Below are 20,846 nucleotides of genomic sequence, written 5' to 3'. Positions count from 1 at the left end.
GAATAAGTAATACGTGGCAATGAATGAAGAACAACAGAGTTAATTAATACAATTATGCTTGTAACTTGTGGAAACGATATGGTATATACAGTATAGTCAAATTTATATTCAAATTGAATCATTAAATAAATACTTCTAGATACATATTAACTAAATGTTTGTGTAACTTGCTGACAATATTTTATGAAATTATGAGGAGTAATATCTGGGTAACCCACTATAAAAAATGTTTTTTTGAAGATTCCTGGAGTATGTTTTACAAGAAAACACTACAGCACTTCACAATTTTACATTTCATTTTATTATTTGCCGTTTCTTGTAAAATTGGCAAACAATTTCTGAATGAAAATTGTTTCTACACCAAATAAGTGAAATGCTTTCTCACCTGGGTGATCTCCAAAGTTAATACTCCTTCAGAGAAATCCAGTTTCTCATTGACCTTGACCTCTCGTCCATCCTTATACCACAGGGCCACGGAGTCTTTCTTCATATTACCAACCTAGATCACATGTTAATGTGTCACTAACAAAGAAACAGGCAGCACTACAGTTGTGTTTTATTAGAGAGAAGACTCACCTTGCACTTCAGTCTTACACAGCACTCAGGTGTGACTTCATAACCAAGATACTCCACGAAGTGTGGACCTTACAGTGCAGAAACAGCAGTGAATAATGTACAAACACAGTGGGTGCACAGTATCTGGAATGACATACGACCATACTATACTACTAGTACTTTTTACAGTATAATATGTACATTCAATGGATCCATGGAATAACGAGGCCATGTGATGATGTATTATATTACTGTTTGAAAACATTTAACACATTGTTCACAAGCTTTAAAAAAATAAAATAATAACATTACAGTGTTTATACAGTACTGTACATATACTCGTACCTTGCTTCCTATGCCATTCTTTTCTCTGGAACTCGGATTCCTTTTGTAACTGCTTGAACACTGAAGGAAATGAGATGCTGTCATTGGTACAAACTCTATAAATGAGATACATATATGTATGTGTTTATGGACTTTTAGATTAGTACCATCTCCAATTAGCACTAGACTGGACTGGTTAGTGGCTTTGCCATCTTGAAGCTGGAAAGTGAATGTTCCCTCGTCCACATTTCCCAGAGACTCCATGAACATCTCAATAATGCCAGTATTTTTATCAAAGTTCATCTTGTATTTCTACAACACACAAAAACTATTAATGCAGAAGCAAACCAAATTAGTGTTTCCAAAGAGTTTCAGGAGTAATGTTTCATGTACTGCGTGTCTGTTTCTGCATTCCTCTCACCTCTCCCTGGGAGATCATATTGTCATTGAACACGTATTCAACTTTTCCATTGGCAGAGATTTTTTCAGCCTGCAACCAGAAGCGAACTCTACCCTTCTCCAGCAGCTCCACGGCCAGCTCTGATTTCAGAGGGATGACTGAAGAAGAGGGATGAAAGTGGATAATAGAAAGTGTAATGACAGAACAATAGAACAAAACAAGAATTCGGTCCTGCATAATGTTCATTGTATTGGAGGCTTATGATGGAATGGAAACCTGGATACTTTTGCTCTGGTTTGTATTGAAACAGTGTCTTAACCAGGCATGATGCAATAAAAGTGACAAGCGATGCATCTTTCAAATGTAACCTAACCATCACTTTGTCCTAACCAAAGAATAAGCATCACATGACGTGACATTTTGTCTATCTCATTTAAAAAAATCCTACATCACAGAGCTGTATTTTAAAAATCATACTGTAATTTGCTTTCGTTTATAGGACAGAACAAAAACGTTCTGGGGTGCGTTTCCCGAACAACGACGTAACTCGCTTCTTAACCACCATAGTATGATGCATCGTTGAAGAAATCAACTAGCTAGTCACGACTGTTTCCCGAAACCGTATTGTCGCAAAGTGGTCGTTCAACCACGTTGGTTCATGACGTCACGTACGTGGTGGAGTAATAACTTATTTTAATGAATCTGTTTGAGATCAAATTAACGCTAGATGTTTTGCTATAAATTACAGACATGTTATCTGAGGACTATTTCTCATTTTTCTCAGTTATTTCGCTTTATTTCCAGATTCAATCATAGGCTCGTTCTTACTTTGTAGAGCAAGTTCGCACATGCGCACTCTTCAAAAACGGTGCTTTAAATCTCTTGACAAACTCAAAGACGTAAATGACATTTGTATGTATTATAAATAAAACACACAGGTTGTACTGAATGTCAGCTTGCTAATTTTGCTCAAGATAAGGATTTATTAAGTCCACATGTCATGCAAACAAGAAACTCTGCTTCACAGGTCGAGAGCTGTCGTTCCAACTACACAACTTTGCGATGCTGTTTGCGAATGTTCGTTAGAACGATGGTTTCGGGAAACACCGACTCGTTGAACTATGCTGATAACGATGGAACTTGCGACCATAGTTGGCTAACGATGCTTTCGGGAAATGCACCCCTGTTTAGGACACTGTGTAAAGGCCCTTGCACACTGCAGTCCGAAATTATCGCTTTCGTGATTCGGTGGCTCTGAATTGTCAAAACACCATTCAAAATGCTTGCTACGGATGCGAAAAACGCTGAAAATCGAACCTGATTCGATTTTTTTTTTGACGGACGAAAGTTTCGGAGGCAGTGTACAAGCGTGATTGACATAACGTGAGGTCGTATTTATTTTTTAACGTGCGAAAATTTCGGACGCGAATTTCGGACTCAGTGTGCAAGGGCCTTAAGGGTGGCACTGTGTAATCAAACTGTTATTTTAAATACATTTTTTATACAACTATCTTTGTGAAAAATAAGTGTGCTTAGTTGTGTAAATCTTAAAAATATTTATTTAAAAAAAGAGAGTGCTGTCTTTAAGCACTTTCATGATTATGTTCCTTAACACACTTAAGTACACTTTTAATAATGTCAATCTAAAAGTTTTACTTTAAAGTCAATTTTAAAAAATTATGTTTTAATAATCTTTTGTCATGCTTTAAAGTACACTTATTTTGATGTGTTGACTAACATTTAAGCACCTGATTACAATTTTAACTATACTCTTATATTTTAATTGTACTAAATTGCAAATTTATTCTAAGAAATATATTTCAATTAAGTGTCTGAAAACATTAAATTTCCATTCACACTTAACTCTGTTCTTTTACAATATATTATTTCCATAATAAGTTCTCTTAAAAGTATGCTAATGTGCACAGGATAGAGCAAGAACATTAAAAAAAACAAAACACTGAGAGTGTGAAACCTTATATAATGTGAAACCTTATATAATGTGTACTCACTGGGGAATTTGTGGTCGTGGCTGACCTTCAGGAGTTCTTTTAGAGCTGTTAGGAACAGGACAGTGAAAATGTCACAATCAATAACAATGTTAACTTGGCACATTTTAAAATACAAAAATGAAAAAGGGAGGTAAACTTACTTTCTTCAGAGAGTGTGTAGCTGGCAGACTCTCCATCAGTGTGTGTCACGAAGCAAGAGTAGATGCCCAGGTCATCTTCTGAAAGCGTATTAAAGATGGCTTTGGACCTACAGATACATATTGAGGAGTTACTACAAAATGATTTCATGCTAATCTATTTTTTGTTGTTATAGCCCTAGAAAGGTGATTCAATTGTTTGTTACATTTCATAAATAATATGTTTCTGTAGTGTAAACAAAGATTTATAAATATGATTGATCAGAAGGTAATAAACAAGCTAGTTGAAGGGATATAATTCACCCAAAAATAAAAATTCAGTCATCATTTACTACCCTCATGCTGTTCCAAACAAATTTTGTTCATTTTCAGAACAATGAGCAATATTGTGCTGTAGACTTGGATTAATATGTAGACATATGCTCGATTCATATGAATTACTTTTAGGATGTCTTTATGTACTTTTTGAAGCTTGAAAATTTTGATTAGACTTTCAATGGATGCACAAAATTGTTTATTAAAAATATCTTCATTTTTGTTCAGAAGATGAACAATAGTTATGGGTTTTGAATGAGATGAGGGTATAAATGACAGAGTTAAAGGTGCAGTAAGTGCTGTTGAAAGTGGATCGGACCAAGAGCCACAACACACTTGTAGCCAGTCAGCAGTAGGGGGCGTATACAATCATGATGAGGCAGGAGAGAGAGCGAGCAAGAGGAAGATTTGAAGAAGGACTGTAGAAAGAGAGATGGCTGAGAGACATTACAAAAGAGAAAAGATCAGAGGAATATCACAGGAAAAAGAAGGATTATGATCAGGCAAGAGCTTTAAGATCAGCGTTAATATTAAAGATGCTTTCCAGCACTGGTGAGACAGAAGCGGGAAGGCCTGAAAACTGACGCTGAGGTTGCGTTGTTTCTGCTCCATACGTGAGTAACATTAGTTCTGAGTGTGTGCTGCTGGCGACTAACTACACACTTTAACTACACACGTCAGTAAACTATGGAGTGCCGCAAGGATCTGTGTTAGGCCCTCTGCTATTCTCAATATATATGCTGCCACTTGGTAATATTATAAGAAAACATGGAATTAATTTCCACTGTTATGCTGATGACACTCAATTATATATTTCATCACGACCAGATGAAAACAATAAATTGTCTAAATTGACAGAGTGTGTTAAAGATATAAAATACTGGATGACGTGTAATTTTCTGCTATTAAATTCAGATGAAACGGAGGTATTACTTATTGGTAAAAAAAACTGCCCACAAAACCTCTTACAATACAACTTGACTTTAGAAGGATGTCCTGTTACTTTATCCACTACAGTAATGGCGCTTTTCCATTACCAGTACCAGCTCAACTCGACTCGACTCGACTCGCCTCGGCTCGGCTCACTTTTCGCTCTGTTTTCAATTACAGATAGTACCTCCACGACGCCACAGGAAACTGCCGTGACTTAATCTTTTACGCGAGACGCGCGAGACACACCCGCTACCCACACACACAGGACAATGGAGGAAATCGAGTGTATGCTGTTTGATGTTTTTATTTTTGTTTTTGCTGTTTTTTTATTCAGGATACTCCGTCTGGCGCGTGCAATGATGACGCAGTGAATAGTGACGATTCTCTCTCACCAATCAGCAATCTGTCGTGTTTTCACGTCACATTTTAGTATCGCCTCAGCTCGCCTCAGCCCGCTTAGAACCTCGCCGGAGGTGGTACGAAAAAAAGTACCTGGAAGCAGGTACAGGTACAACTTTTACACAGTGGAAAACCAAACAGAGCCGAGTCGAGTTGAGCCGAGGCGAGCTGGTACTGTATAGTGGAAAAGCGCCATAAAAGACCTGGGTGTTATATTAGACCGCAACTTGTCTTTCGAAAATCATATTTCATATGTTACAAGAACAGCCTTTTTCCACCTTAGAAACATTGCTGCTACGTAACATGCTATCTGTTTCTGATGCAGAAAAGTTAGTTCATGCATTCATGACCTCGAGACTAGATTACTGTAATGCTTTATTAGCTGGTTGTCCTGCATCCTCAATAAACAAGCTACAGTTAGTCCAAAATGCAGCTGCTAGAGTTCTTACTAGGTCAAGGAAATATGATCATATAACACCAATTCTATCATCTCTACATTGGTTACCTATAAAGTTCCGTATCAATTACAAAGTATTACTAATGACCTATAAAGCCCTAAATGGTTTAGCTCCTGGGTATTTAACGGAACTTCTATCGCCCTACAATCCATCGCGGTCTTTAAGATCACTAAATTCGAGGCTTCTGGTCATTCCTAGGATATCTAAGTCCACTAAAGGAGGGAGGGCATTTTCACATTTAGCTCCTAAACTGTGGAATGGCCTTCCTGATATTGTTCGAGGCTCAGACTCGCTGTCCCAGTTTAAAACTAGATTAAAGACGCATTTCTTTAGCCAAGCATTCACATAATACTTACCTTTTATACTACAGTTGAATCAGATTGAATGCATTATTTTTATGAACAGCAGCTACGCTAATTATTTCCCATCTGCTTTTCTGTTGTTATCTCGGGACGCTAGTCCCGAGGTAAATACAGATTGTCAGCTCCAGTTTGTATCCAGCCTCCCATGGAAACTACAGATGCCCCAACACCCGTGCAGAGACGACTCGAAGCCTGTGAAGAGACGACTCGAAGCCTGTGAAGAGACGACTCGACGCCTGTGAAGAGACGACTCGACGCCTGTGAAGAGACGACTCGACGCTGGCGATATGTTTATGCCCTAAATTAATGCATGATTAACTAACTGTATTTTTCTATGTACATTTCTGAAATGCACTTTCTGTAAAGCTGCTTTGAAACAATATGTATTGTGAAAAGCGCTATACAAATAAATTTGAATTGAATTGAATTGAATTTTGCTTGTATATATTCTTGTGTACTGTACGTTCATTTTTTGTTCTTTGTCATTCTTTGTCATTCGTTCTCTTCGCTTTATTTTTCTTCGATTCAGCTATGATAAAGAAACATCCTTGCATTGCGTGTTTGTGCATTTTGGATGCGAAGCAATGAAGGGAGGGGTGTGTCTGTTTGGATTGATTTCAAATATTAACAGTGTTCAACAATGATTCTCAGAAATCGCTTACTGCACCTTTAAGACATTATTTTAAAGACCCCTGCCCTGTGGTGAAAATCAAGTTTTTAATGTTGCTTATATGTCCATGTGGTGTTCTTAATATGCTTTACTGCTGAGTATTTTATCCTTACAACTGCAGTGTCCCAAAGACAGTCTCAAAAACACGGTTTCAAACCGCCCCTAACTCCAACCGTAACAAACATGTAACCAATCAACGTGCGGGACGGGGCTTTTCTTATTATTTTTAGGGATGCAGATTTTTAGAATCAAACAAATAAATATCAATAGTCTCTTTGAGAACTGATACAGTATCGCCAAACATAATATCACAACATTCCTGTGTATCAATATTTTCTTACACCCCTAATATGCATAGATCTGCCTAAATGAAGCATGGTTCCATTCAAGCTATTTTAAGGAATGAAGAAATGATTTTCACAGAATTTTTTTTTTTGTAATATGCCATTGTGATTATCATAGATGAGTTTTAAGGGATAAAATGATTGACTGCAGGAAGACTTTAAATTCAATCATTCGTTATTTAACTCATTAGCATGTAAATACTTACTTGTTACCCTTGGTCTCCATGGTCATGCGTTCAGCTTCTGTCATTTCCACGTAGTTCTTGGACCAGACAAATTTGGAGTCAGCATTGAGGTTAGAGCACTCGAAATTTAGTGAAACGATGCCATCATCGTCAACATTCACAACTATCTCGGCAGTACCTGAGAGAAAGAAATAATTTGTTGGCTTTTGTTGAGGCTAGTTAAGTTTAGTTTATTTTGGTTTGCTTCAAGCTTAGCCTGGATTTAAAAATCACTTCAGCAAACTACAAATCAGCAAACAGATTACTAGGTAGCACAATGTTTATTATGTACCGATTATTACGTGTTTGTGTTTGTTCCATTCCTGTTGTTTACTCTGATATACCCATATATGGTTTTGCTCAACACCTAATCTGAATCAAGTTCAGCATGAACTGCTCCATCTTAAAGCCAACATTATTTACAATCCATTTCACTACTTTAATAACCAATTTCTCAGAGTTAAATAGAATATTCAACAGACAAAATGGCAGGAATAATTTTATCCATTAGGAATTGATTGGGTCATACAAAGTGTTTGGAGGATATGGTCGGAAAAATAAGAATGAATGGTGGTGTCATCCAAAAAGGAAATCATTTCAGAGGCAGATCAAGTTATTACATTTTGAAGAAAGATCATGAAGAGAAAAGTATGAATCTTACACAACAGGACCAGGAACATGCATTAAGAAAGTACATTTTTATCTCATATTTCAATTTTATCTTCGGTAGCTATTTTGCAGTACAATAAAATGTTACTCGCAAAATTCTTGTTTGATTTCATTTAGTCCAGTTTAGTACCTGGTTTAGTCACTGCCTCCACCGGTTCTGTAGGCTCTGATGCTTTTCCTACACCAGCCTTGTTCTGAGCGCGTACACGGAAAACATACGACTCCCCCTCCTTTAGATCCTTGATCTAGAACAATGAAGAGGAACAACATTTACTAGCATAAACCTACCCTTGTGAAAAAAAAGAAGTGTGCTTAATTGTATTAAATATGCACTTGTAGTGTACTTTAAATCTTAAAAGTATATTTATTAAAAAATAATATATATAATGATAATATAATATAATAATCAAATAAAAGACCACTTAAGTGTCCTTTAAGAGAGTACTGAAGGGTTGGGGTCAGAATCCCTTGTCTCTTCAATATATCTATATATCCTTTTGAGTCTTTACATTACTCCTATAACAAGTACTAATCAAGTTATACTGTATTCAACAAGTGATTCACATATAGTTTTAATCATATTTTGTTGTCAGCATTTCTACCAGTTCTTTCTAAGTGCATTATGGTGTCTGTGACTAATCTTTAGTGCCCTGAATGAGGACCTTGAGAACAGGCTCTTTGTATTGGGAAAACAGCTAACAACCTAATAGAAGAGGGCAAGCCTGAAGAAGACCCTCATTAGATGACACTATGTTACAGGGGTCAACCTCTACGTGACTTACGTTATCTGGTTCACAGAATTGTACTTCTTTTATATGTACTTCTCTAGAGAATAAAGTGAACATTATCTGTACTTCTTTCTGAGGAGGGAAGGTTTTATCAGTATGTTTTGGGTAGTCTGTCCTGATAATAATGATCTCAGGCCCTCTACAACCTTGGAAGAACTGCTATCCCCTTGTGCTTTTGTGTATGCTTTGAATGCTCTGTACAGGTCTCGTGATATGTAGCAGCAGACCTCAAGATGCCTTTCGACGACCTCCGAGGTCATCACCGGACCAAATCATGGACCCGGATGACAATTATCTTGATTAATGTTGACGTACCCTACTATCTATCCATAAGTGTAGAATTGTTTAGACTTTATGTTCTCTTAGCCAATCAGAAGTAGCAATGATGTAATGTATGTCCTTGGGAAAGGTATAATTGGTGTGAGATTTTGTGTAAGGAAGAGTTGGCTTGCGACCTCCTCGTGAGACTTTGACGCTGACTCTACCAATGAAACTGCAAATTATTCTTCAGTAAAAAATTTCTCTTTTTGATTGAACTTCACGACTCCTGGTCTTCTTTCAACATATCTGGTCCTAGGTCTTACAGCTGTTACCCCCCTAACAGTACGCTTTAATTACTATTTTTCTTAACACACTTAAGTACACTTTTAAAAAATGCAGTTTAATGCCAAATAAAGTTTTACTTTAAAGTACTTTAAAGTACAAAACATGTTTTAATAATATTTTGTTGTGCTTTAAAGAAGTACACTTATTTAAACATTTAAAGTTACTTTATTATAATTTTACCTGTAGTGCGCTATTTAAAATTTAAATTACATTTAAAGTTAATATATTTTCAATGTACTAAATTGCTTATTAAACATTCTTATTAAAAATGTGTAATTACAAATATATTTAAATACATGACATACTGTACAAGTTTCAAAAGAAATGATTAATATATTTTAGCTTAGCATAAATTCTTGGCAGTACTTTCTGTAGTTCGCTTATTTCAAACACAATAAAAGTAATTATGAAATCACAGATAAATATGTAATTAAGTCCTACTTAAGAGGTTCAAAAAATGCATGCTCTAATGTACAACTAATTGTATTTAATATACATTTAAACTATAATACATTTTCATTTAGTTGAAGTTAACATGCAATTAAGTGTCCGAAAGCATTACATGCAGTTTGCACTTCAGTATAACCTTTTAACTTTTTTTTAGATGTATGCTAAAGTGTACTTCTTTTTCAAAAGTGTCAGAACCTTTCAAAACTGATCAGGGACAGGTTATCGTCCCAGTCTGCTTATAGAACTAGTACTAGTCTGCTTATTGTCTGTAATATATATTTTTAGCGCAATTTTAACTCATGATTTCTGTTCTGTCTGTGCGCACAAATCTTGCACTTCTATCTACTCCTCAACCAGACCACCTAGAGACTTCGGGTTTTCGGCATTATGTTAAGGAAGGTCTAATCTCGGGAACGCACAAAAAAAATCCAGGAAAAGATTTACTATCTCTTAGTGTTGTGATCCCATGAGGTCAGAAAATTGCGCTAAAACACTCAACGAGTTTTTATTACTTGTTTTTAATTAACACACAAAGATTAAGTCCTAGTTAATTTGGTCAAAAAAGCACTCTAAAGTTCAGCTAATTGCATTTAATATAAATTTAAACTAATACATTTTACATTTTTAGTGTCCAAAAACATTCAGTTCACACAAGTTCTTTTCAAGTATATTATTTCTGTAATAGGTGTTCTTTTTAAAAGTATGATAAAGTATACTTCCTTTTCACATGAGAATGCAAATCTCACAACCTTAACAAGCCAACTCCACCGCCCCGCGGCTACCACATACATACAAACCTTCATGAATATCTTGTCATTAGCTTTCTCATTGACCCCTCTCCACATTTCAAAGTCTGCTTCAGCCTCCTTGATGTCGATGTAGTATCCATTGACCTTATCTCGACCCTGGTAGACAGGTGGTTTCCAGAGCAAGACCAAAGAGTCTTTACGCACCTCCTGTACTTGGAGGTCATGGGGTGGTCCTGAAAAAAATGTTTTAGCGTAGTTTAAAAGCATATCAGAGCTGATGTGATGAACGATAAAATGTTCTGGACTTTGACATCAAAAAGTCTGCAGAATTCTGAAGGATGTACTTTAGATCTACATGTGTATTTTATTCTATTGGAATGATAATAATCCTATTGGTAACTATGGGTTCTAAAAGATCTAGTTTTTGTTTTGTGTCTTTTTTGGAATCGGTATCTTTAAGTAATAGTTCCAAATTATGGTTTTAATTTCGATTTTTGACTGAGGATTGCAGATTATCAGTGTTTACTATCCCCTTGTGAAAAAGAAGTGTGCTTTTTTCTTCATATACCCGGCGCAATGCAGTGCTTATTACACACACAAGGAACCACAGCAGCACACAAACCAAATATTAAAAATAAAAGGATTACAATGTAAAAGATTAATATTGTGTACATAAAGATATGGTGGATCTGGCTTGTCCCGTAGATGGTCTGCTTGCGGGCTTTAACCTCGCACACGATCAGATCCGTTTCCTCTCTGGAGACGCGTTCAGTCTTTCCACTTGCAAATTCTGCCATAAATAGCGAATCCGCCATGGCCGCGAGCGCAACTGGCTTTTAAAGGGAATGGGAGATGAGACTCTGATTGGTTTATTGCACGTTACGCCCATAACACACCCTTTACTCATTATGAGAATAGGGACAACACTTTTAAACCATGCACCGGGAGCGCCGACCACTTTTCCTGTCGTTAAACTAGCAAAAGTGGATTCGGACACGCCCTATGTGCACTTGCACCCGTGCGCTTTAGACCATGCGCTTAAATCGTTAAAATAGGGCCCTTAAACCATATTTCAGAAGACTACAGAAGTAATAATTATGAAATTACACATAAAAATATGTCCCACTTAAGCGGGTCCAAAAAGCACCTTTATTGTGGGTAAGCATTACAGCTCTGATAAAAAAAAAAAAAAAAGGATTATTCGAATTAATTTGTGCCTACCCGGTACAGCAATAGTCCACTCCTCACACTTGAATACCTCGCTGGCAATTGACGGGATGCCCACACCAGCCATGTTGGCAGCACGCACCTGGAATTGGTACAGCATGTTTTCCTTCAGCTCTGAAACCTAGACAGAAAGAAAAGGTTGGAGATTTTTTGCACATCTTATAGGCTAAAAATTGCACATCTTATAGGCTATTATTTTGCCTGTTATTACATAAATGTGCTACTTACTCTATAGGCTCTGTCACTGACAGACTTAATGTTCGCCTCATGCCATTTTCCCGGGACTCCATCGATGACCTCACGGTAATCAACAAAGTAACCAGTGATGTCAGCACCACCAATGAAAGTGGGTTGTTTCCAGGCTAGTACCATCGAGTCCCGCACACATTCCAACACATTGATGCCATAGGGTGGAGCGGGTGAAGCTGGCATAACAGAACACTACAGTTAGCAGTGAAGCACTTTTACAGTGTAAAGGAAACTAATGATATAAGCGTGTACCAGCGTATGTGGAGCAACCAGGCACAGAATTGTAAAAATACTGACTGGCACTATATGACATTGCAGGTTGGTGAGCCTAAGGAGTGTATCGTGTAGTAGGGAGGGTGTCCAGCATATTGTCAGTTGTTGCTGGTGGCATAAAACAAGCCAAAGAAGATCCCTGGATGCATTTGTGAGGATAGTGATGTTATTTAAGGGCTTACAAAGGCTGTAGCTGAGAAGACTTACCATATATAAAAGTTCTCTGAGAAGATACCCCATTTGAAAAAAAAACTGATTGTACCAGCATGAAACTATAAGAAACTGGTTTTAGCTGGATTTTCCAATGGGGTTGACTGACCCCAACAACTGTGTTAAAACAACTGCAATATGCTAATTTCATGAGAGGTCTTATGTCCCTTGTGAAATAGAAGTGCGCTTAATTGTATTGAATGTGCACTTGTAGTAAAAAATTGTACTTGCAGATAATATGTTAATGAAATAAAAGGCCACTTAAGTGAACTTAAAGAGTGTACACACTTTTATGACTCTTTCTTAAGTCACTTAAGTAGACTTTTAATAGGTGCTTTTTTTCATAATGTGAAAAGGTTTACTTTAAAGTACATTTAAAATTATTATGTTTTAATATTTTGTCATGCTTTTATCATGCAAAAGTACGCTTATTTTCATCTAATAAATAATAAACTAAAGTAATTGATTATTTAATTGCAGTGTGTTATTCAACATTACATTTAAAGTTAATATATTTCAAATATGCTAAATTGGAACTCCATCATTTCTATTCATGTTAGAAATGACAAAGTATAATTTAGTTTACCATAAAAGCTTGTCAGTGCATTCATCAGTTCACTTTAACCATATTTGTAATACAGTAAGTGGGTCAAAAAAACATTCTAAAGTTTAGCTAAATGCATTTAATAGAGATTTAAACTATAATGCATTTTCATTTAATTGCAATTAACATGCAGTTAAGTGTCCGGAAACATTACATTCAGTTCACACTTAAGTATGTATTCTTTTAAAGTATATAATTTTCAAAATATGTGCTCATTAAAATAAAAGTATGCTAAAGTGTACTACTTCTTTCACAAGGGACAATAAGACAAATTGAAAATAATAAGCACATGAATGATTAATGAGTGCACTTTATAGATTGTAATAAAGTGTTTAAAAAAATTCAAGTTGGAAAATGCAAAGAAAAGAATTAAAAATGAATGGGGGGAAAAACAACAACAACAAGAAAGGTGAAAATGGAGACAGGCCAACAGTGATGAGGGATGCCGATGGACGACGTTCCAGAGAGTTGGCTTTCTCTCTCTCCTCACCTGAGCCTCTTCGTCCTCTCCCTCGCTCTCCTGCTTTCTCTTGTTCCAGAGGAGAGTTTACCGACGACTTACGATTTTCCGGCAATTCTGTTGCTGACTCCTTTTGGATGAGGTTGGGCTTTAACAATTCATTGCTAGAGTTTTCAACCTTTTTAGAAGTTTCGGTATCCTGCCCACAAGCAGGTTCTGGTGCCCCCTGACTGGCCCTCTTACCCTGTTTTCCTTCATTTAATGGCCCTGTGTGGCCAGTGTTGTGACCCCCTCCCTCAACCCTTGCACTAACATTAGCTATGCGTGTTAGAGGCGTGTCAGCAGGAGAGTGAGGCGCCACATGCCTGCCCACTCCACTAGTGCTGTGCTGGGTTAGTCCGACCCCATTACCCCCCGACTCCAGACACACACCATGAAGAATACCGCCCCCTAAAGGAGTTAGCAGAGAAAACAGCAAGAGAAAGCATAAATCAAACACTATCACATTCAAAATGCTTCACATTTATTTACTTTTATCTAACTAATCAAGTTCAGTGGAAAACATGAGCAGAAATCTGTTTGCATGCAAGAGATAATCAACATTGCTTTTTTATTGTAAAGAGGCGATGAAAACGCAACAAAGTTTTATTTAGAATACATGAGCAAGGAGCGATGAAAAGAAAGCTTAGAAAGTAATTTGGGAGAGAGGATGCAGTTATTTAGTGTAGTTTATGCATGTGAATGTCACAGAGGGGATTTGTGCTGACTTTGTGTTGAACCTTTATGAAAAAAGCATCACACGAGTGTTACATCAAGGCACATGAAATTCACTGAAAGACACAAGATGCTACACGCTACACCATGTTTGCATGCTGACTAGTTGACCAGCAAGCAGAAGTATATTAACTAGTGAGTATCTATATTTTTATACTTTTATTTTTAGCATTAATATTTAATTATAATTACAGTAATGAACTAAAAGTAGGAAAGAGCAGGAAACAACCTAACACTTTCTGTTTTTGGCCATTTGTTTACATCCACTTAGTGGTTCTCTAACTTATTTTATTTGATCTAATTAAAAACATGCAAGACACACTAAAGTACTGTGTAAAAACGATTTATTGATTGTAATATTAAATAATTACAATTTTTACTGATTAAAAATAAACTAAAGTGGCAGCATAGGCATGTGATCAGCTAAGGACAAAACATACACTACTACTATTGCTGCTAATAATATTATTAATAATTATTATTATTTATATTATTCAAAATATTTAGATTTTATTATTATTTAAATTAAAAAACCTAAACAAAATAAAATAAATAAATATATTACAATTGCAACAACACCGTTGTAGTGTAAAATAAAAAATAGCATTATAGATTTTTATTATTCTTATTTTTATTTAATTTTTTATATTATTTTGTTATTTTTTATTATATTAAAATAATAATAAAATTACAATACTTATATTTATATATTAGGCTTTATATATTTTTACTCACATCTGGCGCTTGGCGAGTGTTTATTTTGGCACTGCTAGTTCTTGAAGTTGGAAGATATATGTTATCCATGCATGAAATACAAGTATTTTTAATGTATTTGAAAATGCAGCATTTATGTTGAATTGTGCTTTATTGTTGTATTTACTGTACATTTATCTGTAATTGAGTTTTTTTGCCATTAAATACTGTTTTGATTAGAAAAAAAGTGTGCATAATAAATATGCGTTTCATAAAGGATAAGTGAACATGACTTAACACAAAGTCTTATGGTTGTTAAGGTGCATGAACTTAGAAAATGTGAAAGGCATGCAGAAGGGACAGGTGTGAAAAGACTGAGGGAGTGGGCAGGGGTGTACGAGGGTGAGCTGGTTTGTAGTCACCACTACGTTGGATCAGTTGTGACCCAAACTAGAGGAGGTCTACAAGTCCTGACCCCGTCTACTGGGAGAAATGCAGGGAACGGAGCTGGAGTTTGGTGGTTGTGGCCCTGACACTGAAGTGCCATTTAGGACGTGTGAAATGCGTAAGTCAAGAACAGTGGGCAGAATTTAAAGTGAAAGTTGGAATTTAAAGTGAAATCATATTTCATAGATCTGAATAATATCCAAGTCATATCAATAGGAGTTCACAGATGACTCACCAATAGCAGCTTTAACTTCAATGGCTTCTGATTCTTGTGAGAATTCACTGATTCCAGCAGCATTGACTGCTCTCACTCGGAAAACGTAACTCTCGCCTGTGGTCAAGCCATGACAGACAAACCTGCATAAATACATGTGGACAGATATTAATATGTTACAACAATTAAAATCTCACACAAACAATTATGGCATTTATTAGTGGGGCTCAGTAATACTTTAGTTGATTTAACAGACCCTTAACCCTAATTGCATGTTCACTCCAATATGAACGTTTGTCACGAAAATACTTCAAAGGCCCCCTGGTGGCTGGCTGCAGTACAGGTCATAAACCCTGCCCTCTTCATGTAATCGAATGGGACGCGAGCCAAACTAAAAAATCCAATTACAAATAATTTTTATCCAAAGATGGTTTCTGTAATTCTAGGCAGTTCTCATCACACTGATGCTTTTCCAATAAGCAGTGATGTCTAACAGTGATGTCTATTGAACACCACTGTAGCAGGGCTGTAGCAAAAGCAGTGAAACCCAGTTCCCACAATATACATCGCAGATAACAATGCTTGACTCAGTTAGTATAACACAACTGAAGTAGAATAGCACTGTTCAAGCGGTGCCTCCAGTCGCTACAGCGAAAGGAAACGGTGAAAACTGGTTCACTAACACAATATAAGTTGTAAATAATGCTCATTCAGGGGCTCAACAGCTGCTGTAAATAGCTTTAGAAATAAGCAGCAAATCCCACCGCTTATGAGGAAACCATAACGTATTGCAGCAGAAGCGGTCACAGAGCGTGTATGGGGCAAAGCAACTGTGAAAGGGTAGTGTTCCCCGTAGTTGGTTCACTCAGAGCAAAGGCTGAAAGGGTTATAACCTGGGCTCTGAACAGAGTTTGAACGGAGTTTGTATGTCGTCCACTCGTTTAACTGATACGAGTGCAAGGAAAAGCGTAGTCTTGAAAGAGAGCACCTTTAGTGGAGCCAACTGGAGCGGCTAGAATTCATGAACGTCAGGGCTTTCAAAACTAAAGCCAAATCCAAAGTGGGGATTGTAGGCGGGTGAGGAGGGTTTATCGGTCTCACGCCGTGTAAAGATTTGACCACCAGGTTGTTCCTGCCAACTGGCCAACCATCAATTCCTCTATGAAAAGCTGAAAGAGCGGCAGCGTATACTTTGAGCGTAGAAGGCGCACGGCCGGCATCTAAGAGCTACTGCAAGAAGGACATAACTGTCCTGACATAAATCTGGAATTTTAAAGGTTCCTCATTCCTGGAGCTGCACAAGCTCTCAAAGACTTTCAATTTATGAGCATAGAGGCACCTGGTAGAAGGGGCTCTTGCTTCAGTACTCATCTTTAACATGTGCTGTGGCAATGTAACTTATGCCCGCAAGCTGATGCCAGCGCCAGACATGCAGATTCCATAATTCTGGATTGGGATTCTAGACTGAGCACACCACCTGAGATAGGAGGTCTTTCCTCAGCGGAATGGACCAAGGGATATAAATATGACGGTGACAAGCTGTTGTAGCGTCTGTATACTTGAGCATGGAGGGCATACAGTGGCCATATGGACAAAATGATTGACACGGGGCAGTTCACCAGTGCCGTAGTCCCGTGTTCTACACCAGTTAGTAAATGCAACTAACATAAGCAATGTCAGAAAACATCTGAGATGGGAGGCTATTTCAGTGCGCAAGTGTGCTTTTGTGTCGTAAAAATGTGATCGGCAAGCTGAGAGACCACGTACAAAATCAAAGGAAGTACTGTAATTATCAACTGGAGCATTCCTAGAAACTATACCTATGAAAAGGTTTTTCGTATCCATATTTGACCTCAAAGCTTATAAGATCTTCAATGGCTGCTTTTCCGTGTGGGCGCGGCACAGGCAGAAGACAGGCAGGGGAGCTCGACTGATCCCGTGCAGATCGAACAAGGCTTATAGCCAGCTATCTTCGGTTTATTCTCCACCAGAACGCATAAGGGGATCAGTGAAGCGTATTCCGTAATCCACTTTTACCGATGAGTAGGCGCCATTCAGAGGCGCATTATATAGGGGGCGTTCCCACCTCTAATTTGCGTGCTCGAACACCATTGGCTGTCGTAGAACAACGGCGTTATTCCAATCAGGCTTCAGTATTTCTAAGAGAAAGCTGTTTCCCCAAAATTTCAGCTTCTAACGTAATGTGGAAGTGACCGAAATCAAAAGGGAACATATGTGGCCTATTCACGTATTTGTCAGACTGTAAACAAAACTGTCACTACTACAACTATTGAAGTAAAAGCTACTGAGCATATACAGATGGCAGAGCATTGAATATTACTACATAAAACAAAATGAAAAATTTCCTAGGTCAACAAATTTAAAATCAATCTCATTGATATCCATGAAATAAACACGTTTTATACCACCAGATATAAATACGTCTTAGATACACAATTTCAGTGGGTTTACCATGAATACATACAGGTTACCATGATACCACCACTACATAAAGTAATTAATTGTTTCAGCTTTACTATAAAACAGTTATCAATTATCTTTTTTTTCTTAACATGAAAAAAAAAAATCATCATACCTTTAGCCAACTCATCATAGAGCTGCATTCTTTGTGTTGTGGGTAAGTGTGCCAATCGAAATGTGACTGCGAAACAGACTGTCCTTAAAAGAATGTTGCTATAATAGCCTAATATAAATGCTAGGAAGCCTATGCACTAGGTAATTGTGATTTTTTTTGTTGTCTATTCTGTTTCATCATTAAAATCCATTTTCACAGTCATCTTCTTGACTGAGGGGGCAGGATAGTCCGGTGCCGGTCCTGGGCAGGACCTTGATACTGCGGCTCAACCACAGGATCACTACTGCGCAGACTCGGCTGGCCATTTTTTTTTTTACAGTCTATGGTTCAGACCAATGCGGAAAAAACAGCTCAAAAATACTACAATAGGGACAGTAGGTGGCGCTTATCAAAAAGCAGAAATATCTCAGTTACTCGAGTACACAAAGCACTGCGCAACTTACCTCTTATCACGGAAAAGAAAGGAAGTCAAGCAGTATTTACATGTTTTCAAACAGATGATCAGATTTTTGTATTCACTATATTTATCAAACAAACCCAAATACAAGAGTACATACTAAGATAAGTGAACCTGTTCTCTGCTTATCACTGCCTGCTTAGAAAAATAGCCTGTTCGTCAGTATAATAATAATAATTATCGTTATCTTTGTGGTGTGGACTCTGCTATTCTTTTACATTTAGAACGATATTGGGTTTTTTTCTTCCTCTTTTGGAAATATTTTCGTTGGAGGACAAAAAACCTAGAAACTGAGAAATTTGTGTCTGAAATGTAAAGGCCGGGACACACCTAGCCAACAGTCCTCCGTCGGGCAATGCCGGGTCGTTTTTGTTCATCGATCGGCTTAGTTTTTTGGTGTGTTCCGCACCGCTGTTTCTAGTCGGACGCCGTTTGGGTTTTTTGGGCTAATTTAGCATGTTAAATGGGTCGTCGTTGAGAGAGGGAACTCTCATTGGCTGTTCAGCCAAACAAGCGAGTCAGTGCACGAGAATAAAACGGAAAGTGATGAAATAGAGCAAAGGAGTCAAGACGGTACAGACAAGAAGTCTGTTATAATTTTACGTCATCTTATCTAAACATTCGAATGCATGAATATTTTCATAATAGCATGAGCCGACTGGAATGAAGAAAGTGATCAGCATGATTGATGTTCAAAATGGTACAAATTTGTTTACGGTTTGTATATCTGCAGTGCTAGTTTCGGTTTCCCTTTTTGAATGATGAAAATAGACTATTGATACCTGCTATAGACAGATATATACATACACGCAGGCGCAGAACGCATGTGCTAGTTGACAGTCATTTTACAACAAGACTTGAATTATTAATTATACTGTATGTGTTGTTATACCTTGTGCCTTTAACTGGTTTGTTGTTGCATGGCTCCCAAGTATTGCTCCCCACAATGCTGTTCTCAATGTAGTAGCCCACCAGCTCTTTAGCTTCACGTGACCCTTCCCATGAAACCACCACGGATGTGTCTGTATTGCGGGTAGGCACCACACGGCCAGGGGCTGATGGGATATCTGGTGGCAGGTGACAAAAAAGTTGATTACACCATTACACATTTTTTACGCTATAATAGAATTCATGTTATATTAAAGTTCAGCCAACATTTATCTGCATGCTGTAATTATAATATAATATAATATAATAATATAATGCTGTAATATAATAACACTTTACAATAAGGTTTAATTTGTTAACATTACTGTAACAACATTAGTTAATATGAACTAACAAAAAACAATACTTCTACAGCATTTTTGAATCTTAGTACATGTTAATCTCATAATTTACTACTACTTTTTTGAGATTCAAAGTTATATTCAAAGTGCGTTAACTTTAGTTAATGCACTTTGAAAATGAACATGAATTCATGTTAGTTCATTTATTTATTAACTAACATTAACAAATGTTATTAAATGCTGTAAAAATATTTTTCTCATTGTTAGTTCATATTAGTTAATGTTTTAACTAATGCAAACAAATAATACCTTATTTAGAGTGTATAATATAATATAATATAATATAATATAATATAATATAATATAATATAATATAATATAATATAATATAATATAATATAATATAATATAATATAACAAATGTATGGTAAATAATGAGTGAATGGAATATCCAGATATAAAGTAAAGGCTAACATAAATAATTGGATACAAAATATTGAGTTGAGTTATAGGGATAATGTACATTAATCCAGCTTTACATGACTACTCACCAAATAAATAATTATTTGGACATGAAATATTGATTTGAGTTGAAAATGTTTTAAAATCATAAATGTAATATCCTAAAAAATTATTTCACTAAGAAAAAATAATCCATTACATTGTCCTCCGATTTTTCTCAATCATCAGTAATTAAAACACAAGATGGCACTAGTTGCATTAGTATGAAACAAGATACAAAGGACATAAATGTTGTGCTGGTTTCAGTTATCCAGATGAGCGAAAAAGGAAATATCAGAGCGCTGAATGCTGAACACCAACTAATCAAGTACTCCAAAGAGCTGCATAATAAAATATGAACATAACATTTTAATATTTTAAAGAGTCAATATAATAAATTCCAAGGTTCCAAAAGCGGGTTTTTGTAGTAATGCCATAGAAGGGCCATTTTAGTTTTTTTTTTAGTTTTTTTTTCTTAGTGTGAAGACATTTTTAATAATCTAAAGAAACTTTTTCC

At 36.6% G+C, this 20,846-nt stretch overlaps 1 protein-coding gene across 1 annotated transcript in view; it reads right to left on the bottom strand.

The window, feature by feature from the left end:
* Window positions 1-20,846, bottom strand: part of myom1b (myomesin 1b) — a 63,987-nt gene that overhangs the window by 9,925 nt on the left and 33,216 nt on the right. The window contains exons 16-29 of the mRNA XM_084109410.1: window positions 19,492-19,666; window positions 15,568-15,689; window positions 11,851-12,047; window positions 11,617-11,743; window positions 10,444-10,628; window positions 7,933-8,047; window positions 7,116-7,272; window positions 3,432-3,538; window positions 3,292-3,336; window positions 1,301-1,437; window positions 1,047-1,191; window positions 901-960; window positions 577-644; window positions 386-499 (exon numbers count right to left, since the gene is read on the bottom strand). Of these exons, the coding sequence (XP_083965536.1) occupies window positions 386-499; window positions 577-644; window positions 901-960; window positions 1,047-1,191; window positions 1,301-1,437; window positions 3,292-3,336; window positions 3,432-3,538; window positions 7,116-7,272; window positions 7,933-8,047; window positions 10,444-10,628; window positions 11,617-11,743; window positions 11,851-12,047; window positions 15,568-15,689; window positions 19,492-19,666 (1,754 nt within the window). The remainder of the gene's footprint in view (window positions 1-385; window positions 500-576; window positions 645-900; window positions 961-1,046; window positions 1,192-1,300; window positions 1,438-3,291; window positions 3,337-3,431; window positions 3,539-7,115; window positions 7,273-7,932; window positions 8,048-10,443; window positions 10,629-11,616; window positions 11,744-11,850; window positions 12,048-15,567; window positions 15,690-19,491; window positions 19,667-20,846) is intronic.

The sequence above is a fragment of the Abramis brama genome, assembly GCF_963993115.1.
Source record: "Abramis brama genome assembly, chromosome: 3".
Lineage (NCBI taxonomy): Eukaryota > Metazoa > Chordata > Actinopteri > Cypriniformes > Leuciscidae > Abramis > Abramis brama.
This window is presented reverse-complemented; position numbering and strand designations above follow the sequence as displayed.